Source organism: Micropterus salmoides, unplaced genomic scaffold, assembly GCF_014851395.1.
Source record: "Micropterus salmoides isolate LMB-PRFRI ecotype aquatic unplaced genomic scaffold, ASM1485139v1 Ms_hic_scaffold_4, whole genome shotgun sequence".
NCBI lineage: Eukaryota > Metazoa > Chordata > Actinopteri > Centrarchiformes > Centrarchidae > Micropterus > Micropterus salmoides.
Genome location: NW_024043372.1, coordinates 8,068,136 through 8,077,972, shown reverse-complemented (window position 1 = coordinate 8,077,972; position 9,837 = coordinate 8,068,136). Strand labels below are relative to the sequence as shown.

Here is a 9,837-nt window from a genome sequence, read left to right as displayed (position 1 = left end):
ACCTGTTGAAATACCTTTAAATGGCTGATACAACCCATGTAATGCAGTATTCCACTTCCAGAATGACTGTATGACTATAGCTGTTTTTATCTGTATCAAGTCATAGCATGCAAATAAATATACATATATACACATTATGTCTGTCATAATAATATGTCTTTGTGAAACTTTAACGTTTCTGGTAATGGAATAATTTCATGTGATCAAAGAATTGTTTGCAGTTTATAGCGTAATCAGGCATGACATTTACGCAATTATAGGCAATAACAGTCTCCTGTACTTTATGGGTTGTAGGCCTATTGCTAAACTAGTGAAAAGGACTGGATTGGTTGGCACGAAGTAGGTAAAATAATGCAGTGTCATAAGGATAATATATATATACTGTATATTAATATATAACCCAGACGTTAATCATGTTAGTTAGGCATTTTCCAAATGTGAACAAGGACATTAAACATAGGCCTACCAAACAATTGTTTCATCAGCAACAACAGGCTACTGTTGCCTAAAATCATGTCATTCCTGATTATGCTTTAAACTCTTCTTTGCCAAGATTGTGCACAAATTAAGCCCCCCAAAATATATAAAATTTAGTTTATTTATTTATTTTAAGTGTGCTTACATTAAAATGTAGATGTGCTTGAGCACCCATATCCAGCACAAATAATTTTAACTAAAACTACAGCTCTCCATACTTGTACATGTAAAGGCTAAATGAGTCTTTGGCTTGACACACACACACACACACACACACACACACACACACATTCCCATGGCTGACCTGTTACCACACAGGGGCGAGCCCCTGTCTGTCAGCCAATAAGAAGGAGGCCTGCCAAGTCACGCACAGGCCATGTCGAACACTGAACTTGCGTCGCTTAATGATGTGGGTCAAAGTTCAACAATAGCTACTGCAAGAGGACACAAGGTTTCCACACCAAGAGGACACAAGGTTTCCACACCAAGAGGACAGAGAGAGATGGACAGAAAGAATATTACAGAATTGTTTTTTTTAGCTTAAGTCAGGGCTCTTGGTATCTAAGCTTAAAGATGATTAACAATTAATAAATAATGAGACACTGAATTTGGTGTCACTACAGCCAATTTAGAGAACAAGTGTAAAAAACATGCAAATTAACCTTTCTTTTACACCTAAATATCCTAAAGCAAATTCCTGAAAAAGATGCATGATTTTAGTCAGAAAACATCAATCAAAATTAATTCACAATGAATTCAGCTGGCAAAACTAACTGTACACACTCAGACATTCTCACCCTAGTTTTTCCCTTTCAGGAATGAATGTGTCACAGAGAGAGACAGTGCCAGCAGTGGTGAGGACAAAGCTGTCTGTCTGTCTTTAGGATCAAAGCAAACTGGCAGCAATCAGTGTTCAGGTCGGAGGGAACCGGTTATGTGACGACGACTTTACGTCCTGCTGCTGATTAATGATTCATTGGGGGCCTGTGACACAGTGTTTTTCAGATCTGGAGGGAACAGGTCCATGCAAATAACCTAGAGGCCTCCCCCCATCCCTCCTCCTCCCCTCCCTCTGCTTGAGGGACATCCCAGGGTATAAAAAGAACGAACCCTCTCCACAGCAATTACAACTCAGCCAAGAAGGAGAAACAGTCCTCAACTTTCCTGAAAACAGCCAACAGAGAAGCCTCAACTGATGAGGCCAAGCTAAAGGCTCTGTGCTCCAAACAAGCTTCTCAAGGTAACCTGATGCTATTTCTTTTCAGTGCATTATGTGTGTAATGTCAGGAGGGTTACTAAGGGTATATGCAGAGCGAGAGGGGATCTGCACATGGATGCTGTTGCATCACCCAGACTTTCTTTGTCCTGGTGGTTGCAGTAGTTACTTGAAATTTCATGTAATGTGGGGAAAAAAAGAACTGGAACCAAGAAAATGGTTTCCTGAAGGACATATTTTAAATCTAAGACTAAATAAGACTTTATTATACTTTTTGAAAAATATTCATATATTTAAATATTCTCTTCCTCTTCTCTTTCCATTTTCTCTTCACTTTACCCCTCTTTCCTCTCTTTTCCACCCTCAAGTACAACCTTTCTCCACTCCTAGACTTCCTCTTGTCTGTTCTTTCTCTGTCTATCGGCTCACTCTCTCTCCAGACTCCTCCACCATGCCTCCTCAGCTTCAGTCCCAGAACCAGAGCAGTCCCAGGATCCTGCAGGGCGATCTCAGTACCCTCAGTCCGGCCGTGAAGGAGTTTGTAGATGCCAATGTGAGTCTGTGCCAGCCCGACTCCCTCCACATCTGTGACGGCTCAGACGAGGAAAACCGCGCCATCCTGACCCAGCTGGAGGAGCAAGGGATGATCAAGAAGCTCAACAAATATGAGAACTGGTAAGTTGGCTGGAGATTAAGTTGGTTTTTAGGTAGGTGTCAGGGATTAGGAGTTATATTTTCTGAAATGTTCTTCATTTTGTAAATAAAATACCTGGAAAGGTCTACGTTCTGACAGATCAGTAAGTTGTAACTTGTTCAGTCAGATCACTTGTCAAACGAACTTGACAGCAGTGCTTCAGGAGTGAGGTTAACATATAACTTTTGTTTGTGCATCCTTCAGCAAAGTGCGAAAGCCTCTTAGGCATATGGGCAATGTATTTTTAAACGTTAAAGTTGACAGAAAAAAATTCCAAAATGTGATCAAATTTGAATAAAAAAAGAAGCCCTAATATCTTCTTACTCCCTCCTCCTTCCCACTTCTGCCACTTACCTTCCATCCTTCTCCTCTCTTCCTTCTCTTCTACTTCCTCCCTTCATTCCATCTTTCCTCCTCTTGCAGCTGGTTGGCCAGGACTGACCCGAGGGACGTAGCTCGGGTTGAGAGTAAGACTGTTATTGTGACCCGGGACCAGAGGGACACGGTGCCCACATCGCTGGGGGGCGCAGTCAGCCAGCTGGGCCGCTGGATGCCCCCGGAAGAGTTTGACAAAGCCATGACTCAGCGGTTCCCTGGTTGCATGAAAGGTACCACAGAGAATACTACTTGTTAATTTAACCTTCGATTTTAACCAGACAGGGTGAAGGAATTAAAGACAAAATGAAAACACTGGAAGTTTAAAAAAAAATATTATTCTGAATACAAGTTTGGAGTATAACATTATAATATTATACTTATATGACAGGTAGACAAGTAATCTAGCACTGTGATCATTGTTTTGCGCTTGTAGTACAGTATGTGCAGTGAAATACGGATTCTACATAAAAACAGCATAATTAGGACAAGCTAATCCACCATCAAATACCATAAAGTTTCACAAAATAACATAACCCAGGCTTCAATTTGATGCAGGGGAATCCAGTGGAAGAATGAGTAATCTACCCAAGCTGAAGTATTGATAACTGATATATCTTACTTATGTAACATCAAAGTAAATTCAGTACTGTGAAATTAAGTAGTAAAAGCAGGAAGCTGGCAGCTCATTCAGAGCAAAAGTTACTTTTGGAAAAATTGTTGAATATAATTTTACAGCTTCAAGATTGTGTTCAAGCAAAACATGTAACATTTCAGAAAAAGTACACAAAGTCAGATGACTATTCATTGACTGACTCTGTTTTCTGATGCTTAGATATCTGAAAACATTTTTGTAGTGAAGAAAACAACTTCAATAAAACCTTAATTAAGCAACATTAAAATGCTGATATCTCTGACTCTCTGTCCTCAGGTCGTACCATGTATGTGATTCCCTTCAGTATGGGTCCAGTAGGTTCCCCCCTCTCTAAGATTGGCGTGGAGCTGACAGACTCTCCCTATGTGGTGGTCAGTATGAGGGTGATGACCCGGATGGGGAAGGATGTGCTGTCCGCTTTGGGGACGGGCGAGTTCGTCCGCTGTCTGCACTCCGTCGGCTGTCCTCTACCGCTCAAAAGTGAGTCAACATCAACTTGTTTTTACATCATAATTATTCAGCAGCACTATGGCAACGCTATCTACTACTGATGAAAAGGACTAGTGCCACTGTGGCATTTCTAGTTTTACCAATATTACTGCTGAATGATGCCTCCTTTATTCCTTCAGTTGGCCCAACTACAATTACTACTGCTACCCATACTACTATAACTACTAATACTGACTATGATGCAGTGATTACTGCTGCAACTACTGTTACTACTTGTATTACATATACAACTACAAATACTAATGCTACAATAATTATAATTAATGCATCAACTACTATTACTACTGCTGATACAGCTGTTGCTGCTTTAGGTATTACAACCAGCTAAACCACTTCTGCTACTGCTATTACTGATTATTATATTCAGTTATAATTTTGTTTTCTTCAGTCCTGCAAACACATGCTGATCACTGATTCCTCTTTCAGAGCCCCTGGTGAACAACTGGCCTTGTAACCCCGAGCAGACATTAATCGCCCACATCCCAGACCGCAGGCAGATCGTCTCATTCGGTAGTGGTTACGGAGGAAACTCCCTGCTGGGGAAGAAGTGCTTTGCTCTGCGCATTGCCTCACGTATCGCTAAGGAGGAGGGCTGGCTGGCAGAGCACATGCTGGTAAGAAATGAAAAGAAAGAAAGTGTAATTTAATTAAGGGATTTAGCCCACATATCCATACTGCATCATGCAGATTTTCCACAACAATCGATTCTTATCAAACCAAATGTTTCTCCTGCTCAGATCCTGGGCGTCACCAACCCTGCCGGGGAGAAGAAGTACATGGCAGCAGCCTTCCCCAGCGCCTGCGGGAAGACAAATCTGGCCATGCTCTGCCCGACGCTGCCGGGCTGGAAGGTTGAGTGTGTGGGAGACGACATCGCCTGGATGAAGTTTGACAACCAAGGTGAGGGACTCAAGACTTTGTGAGGTTCCATTTGCAATCAGGGACATTAAAATTGCAATAACAATACAAACATACAAACCTTCTGTTATTCCATCCATCGTCAACCGCTTATCCTGCGTAGAGGGTCGCGGGGCCTTCTATTGTTCATTATTTATATTTTCCTCCTCTTTGTTCCTTACCACTAGGCAACCTACGTGCCATCAACCCGGAGAATGGCTTTTTTGGAGTTGCGCCCGGCACCTCAGCCAAAACCAACCCCAATGCCATGAAGACCATCATCAAGAACACCGTTTTCACCAATGTTGCAGAGACTAGCGATGGCGGTGTGTACTGGGAGGGAATGGACCAGACGCTGCCTGAGGGAGTCACCATCACTTCCTGGAAGAACAAGCCCTGGAGCTCAGAAGATGGTAAGATGGTATTTAAGAACTTGCAATTATATTTTGTCACGTTTTTGGAAGAGAGTACTTTTGATATATAGGATGGTTATAAAAACAAGGATAATAAAACTAGAGAACATTACATACTTTAAGCTTTATTTGACCAGCTTGTCAAATAAAGCTTACCTTCTTACCATCTGTCTCTCCCCCCAGGCGAACCCTGTGCTCACCCCAACTCTCGTTTCTGCACTCCGGCCGGTCAGTGTCCCATCATCGACCCACTGTGGGAATCCCCAGAGGGAGTCCCTATTGAGGCCATCATCTTTGGAGGGCGCAGGCCAGAAGGTGAGCAGGAACTAGGAGGGAAACCTGGAAAATAGAACATTGGTAGAATGAGAGACAAGGATAGAGACAGTATGCAGTGGAATCAAATAAGTTAGAGAAGATAGCAGAAGGGGACAGAGGAGAAATGGAAGAAAATGCAATGACAAATGAGAAAATAATCAGCTAATCATAATCTATTTCATGACTCTGCTTCCGTTCAGGTGTCCCTCTAGTATATGAGGCTTTCAGCTGGCAGCATGGAGTGTTTGTTGGAGCAGCCATGAGGTCAGAGGCCACCGCTGCAGCTGAACACAAAGGTCAGAATCTAATCTTTCTAATGACAAGATACTTTTCTTTCAGTCTGACCACCATTCAATGGATTTGAAGGAGTTTCCTCAGCCTGAGGATCATTGCTTTTGCCTTATAATTTTCATATAGTGTATAGTTTTTAGTCTAGAAATCAGTTTAATCCATGTCACAAACACTGGATTTGTGAGATTTTTGGATGATAAACAAGGATGGATTTATGTCCAAGGAGATCAGAATGAAAATCAGGAAGAGCTTTATTGCCAACTAGTATTTTACAAGTACAAGGAATTTTCTTTGGTGATTAGGTGCTAGAAATAGACATAAACATACAGTTGACATAAATAAATGTAAAATATATACATATGGAATAAGATAACTAAAAAGATATTTAACATTCTCTTTGTCCCTCTTCTTTTCTGCAGGCAAGGTGATCATGCATGACCCCTTCGCCATGCGTCCCTTCTTTGGCTACAACTTTGGACAGTACCTCTCTCACTGGCTGAGTATGGCCGACCGCCCCGGCGCCAAGCTCCCCAAGATCTTTCACGTCAACTGGTTCCGCAAGAGCCCCACCGCCGGATTTCTCTGGCCCGGTTTCGGCGACAACATCCGCGTGCTTGACTGGATGTTCAGGCGGGTGAATGGCGAGGCCGGCGCCGTGCCCTCTGCTGTGGGCTACCTGCCTCACTGTGACTCTCTAAACCTCCAGGGCCTGCAGGAGGACGTGGACCTCAACGAGCTGTTCTCCCTGGATCAGGAGTTCTGGCAGAGGGAGGTGGATGAGGTGAGGAAGTACTTCACCACGCAGGTGAACGACGACCTGCCCAGTGAGGTGGCCCGGCAGCTGGAGCTCCTGCAGCAGCGAGTGAAGCAGATGTAAAGAGGAAAAACAGGAGGGGAAGAAAAGAAGTGTGTCCGAAATTCTGAGGGAACATGTTGGTAATCTAGAACCAACTTTTAGTAATTGTAGAATATCTCGTTCTTGTGCTGAAGAACACATATAAAGAATTCCTTTCTTTGAGGTGAAGCCTTACAACTTCCTGAAAGAGGAGCAATTCTCCTCTGATAATTCTTGTTTTTTTCATTAGCTAGAAATCCTCCCCCTTTTCGGATGATTATTCTGAAAATACTACTGTTAAAATTCCGCTGGGGGTGCTGAGATGAATAATATGAATTTGTAGGAATTGTTGAGTTTTTCACTGTGGTTTAAGTGAAATGTCATAAAAATGACAGCCAGAGGGCACCAGTCACAAATAAATCGGAAATCTTTCTTTTCCATCCCTTCACATGCTGTCGTAGCAGCACTATGTTTTCATATGTTTCCAATGTGTTGTCCTACTGTATGTCTGAATTATATTATTTAATAATAACTTATTATGAGCACCCATCATATCATCATTGCCATGTATGACACAGAAAAGTTTGCTGAGCTCCGGTGTTCTTTCCCCCACGAACACGTGGAAAAAGTATGTTTTCTGTTCCTATGGTTATTTTTTGCCTTAATTTATTTTTATACAATGTTAATATCTTATTGGTTGTGTTTCATTGTAATCTTGATCCCCCATAGTGGGGCGACAACAATAAAAGTATTTAAACTTATTATTGATTCTGTTTTGTTTTTTAGTATTTTTGATATTATAAAGCAGCACACTCACATATAGTCTATAGGGTTTTCAAAGTCTGAGACAGTGGGCCTCCTGTCAGACAAAGCTTAGAAAAAGGCACCCCTTCAGCCCCCCTTAGTTTACTTGGTTTATTTCGCTCAAGTCCTAGATGTCTAAGAGATCATGATTATCTTTTTTGACACTCAACAATTGAGCCAGTGTTTGACATAACATCAGACTACACCAAAAAACTAACGTATCTCCTAAGACATTTATTGCTGCTGACTCTGGAAAAGTGGGAAAGTCAGTTCCCCCAAACTTCACTGAACGATCTCTTTAACCAATCCCACACATTTAGGATATTCTATATGATCTCCTTTTGATAACTAATGTAATCATTTTTCACTGAGCTTCCCCTGGAGCAGTTTGGAGTCCCACATCCCACCTTGAAAAACTCTGGTCTAGATGCAACTCATTCTCCAGCAGTGAAAATAATAACAGAACATCCTGTTCAGTTATCGCCTCCTGTAAAAAGCATGTTAAAGAAATATTATTCAAATGTGCTGATGATAAAAGTTACTACCAGAAAACTACTATCTCTCCAGTCTAATACACTCAAAAAGTGTTCCTGTTTCTTAAATGACCGCGTAGGCAAGATAAATGCAGGTAAAGAAAGCAGCCAGCTTCATAAGGGATAACACTTTAATTGTGATTCAACGTGACGGGAGTATAAAGCAGTAGCAGACCCAGTTGTTTATTTTGCTAGTGGCTCTAACAAAGTTCTCTTTATGCTTCATCTTTTATTCACCCTTTTCACCCATTCTGGTTTCAGATGGGGAGAACTGAACCATTTAAGCTTACATAACAGTGTAAAACAACTGTGCCATCTGCTTTCATGTTAACTGTAGTGCAGTGTCTAAATAATAAAAATGTTATCCACCATAACAACAAACAGACAACTTAGTGACTAGCTAGTGAACAAAGTGGCGCAGCTAAAGAGTCAGATATTTTTCTAAGGAGCTGTTGGAGACCAAACCAGAACTAAAACGAGCAGACAAATCTGACCACAAACATGACTTCAAATGAATGCTAATTTTTCTGTGTACTGCTGGATATGTAAAGAAGCAACTGATTAAAGGTGGGTGGAACTTATATTAGGTTGCCAGACACCATGTTCTAATAAGATTAAAAAAGGTGTAATTTCAGTGTGGGAGATGTCAATCAAGCACAATCTTTAGACGCACACACGGTCTTGATAGGATGCCTAATCAGCCAAAACTAATTAAAATCACCGCCGTGGGTGCAATGCCTTGAATATCTGATCATCACTGTGCTTTTGGCTGTACTGGTTCTGTGAAAAGATACAATATACGGTACACGGGACATACAAACTCTTGTCTTTTGCCAGTTAAAGTAACTAATAATCTAATACAACATTGTTTTATAATGCACACAATACAATATAATAAACAATTAATTATATTGATTGATACAAAACCTCAGTGATTGAATCCTTATGTGTGCCATTAGCTGGGCTGTGGCTGTATAAGGACACATGTACTTGCCCCATGGTCACTGCAGCTGTTGTGTAAGATGTAAAGATGATGACGGTGACAGAAGTTAATCATCGCTAACTTGTTTTTGGGACTAGCTGTGATCTGAATCCTGTGCATTCATTTACTATACCGTATGGCTGTGGCCTTAGAATACAGCAGCCACAAACAACACAGTGAACTGTTAATCAGAAGCTAATCTCAGTTTGACCTTTACAGATTCATAATCAGTGCGACAGATTGCGCAGGAATTTATTGTGCATCATGTCCAACACATATCCATGTATGAAAAACAGGTTACCTGCATTAAAGGAAGATTGTAAAGTCTTTGCTTACCCATTTTTAATCACCAATATAAATTCATGTCCGATTGTGAAAGTCACACGAAAATAAAATGCCATTGCATTACGAATAGTTCCACCTGTTTCTAGAAATGAGAATCTATATCTTTAAACAAGAAATAATAAGAAAGATGATCTCACTTGAATTAAGAAAAATTTAATTTAATCTGACTTTGTAGAACACTGGATTTCAACAGTACCAAGAAAAGCTCTCATATATCACTTGCTCTTGGCAATGACCGTGCCTGTCCGATTGTGTTGTGTTGTTCTTGTTCTTCGAGACAATGATTTACTCTTTCTGTTCTGCCAACACCACGGAGCATCTGAATGTTCTTGTTTTTCAGCCGCCTTATCTGAGGAAATAATTACCTCACAAGCATGCAGACCCATACCTCTACTGCGTGTCTCAAACTGGTTGTTTTCGTGCACATTTTTATCTAACTTTTCTTAACTGTGCAGGTTATTTGCTTATCCATCCAAAACGTTTTCAGCAGATGCA

General features: G+C 41.1%; 1 protein-coding gene across 2 annotated transcripts; it reads left to right on the top strand.

The window, feature by feature from the left end:
* Positions 1–1,563: 1,563 nt before the first annotated feature.
* Positions 1,564–7,223, top strand: pck1 (phosphoenolpyruvate carboxykinase 1 (soluble)). Of its 2 annotated transcripts, none has more exons than XM_038696646.1 (10): positions 1,564–1,717; positions 2,062–2,368; positions 2,811–2,995; positions 3,694–3,897; positions 4,354–4,541; positions 4,665–4,827; positions 5,013–5,237; positions 5,421–5,552; positions 5,753–5,848; positions 6,263–7,223. In XM_038696646.1, the coding sequence occupies exons 2-10, from the start codon at positions 2,145–2,147 to the stop codon at positions 6,718–6,720; spliced, it is 1,875 nt and encodes a 624-aa protein (XP_038552574.1). In that variant the 5' UTR covers positions 1,564–1,717; positions 2,062–2,144; the 3' UTR covers positions 6,721–7,223. The 2 variants fall into 2 exon arrangements, with proteins under 2 accessions (XP_038552574.1, XP_038552575.1); XM_038696647.1 differs by having other exon boundaries at positions 1,576–1,717; positions 2,084–2,368.
* The last annotated feature ends 2,614 nt before the right edge of the window (positions 7,224–9,837 follow it).

Bases quoted from the DNA above. Each gene is read 5' to 3' on its own strand.
- pck1 (XM_038696646.1), top strand. From the start codon at position 2,145: ATGCCTCCTCAGCTTCAGTCCCAGAACCAGAGCAGTCCCAGGATCCTG. The intron at 2,369-2,810 runs GTAAGTTGGCTG...CTCCTCTTGCAG, and splicing joins CTCAACAAATATGAGAACTG to CTGGTTGGCCAGGACTGACC. The intron at 3,898-4,353 runs GTGAGTCAACAT...TTCCTCTTTCAG, and splicing joins CTGTCCTCTACCGCTCAAAA to AGCCCCTGGTGAACAACTGG.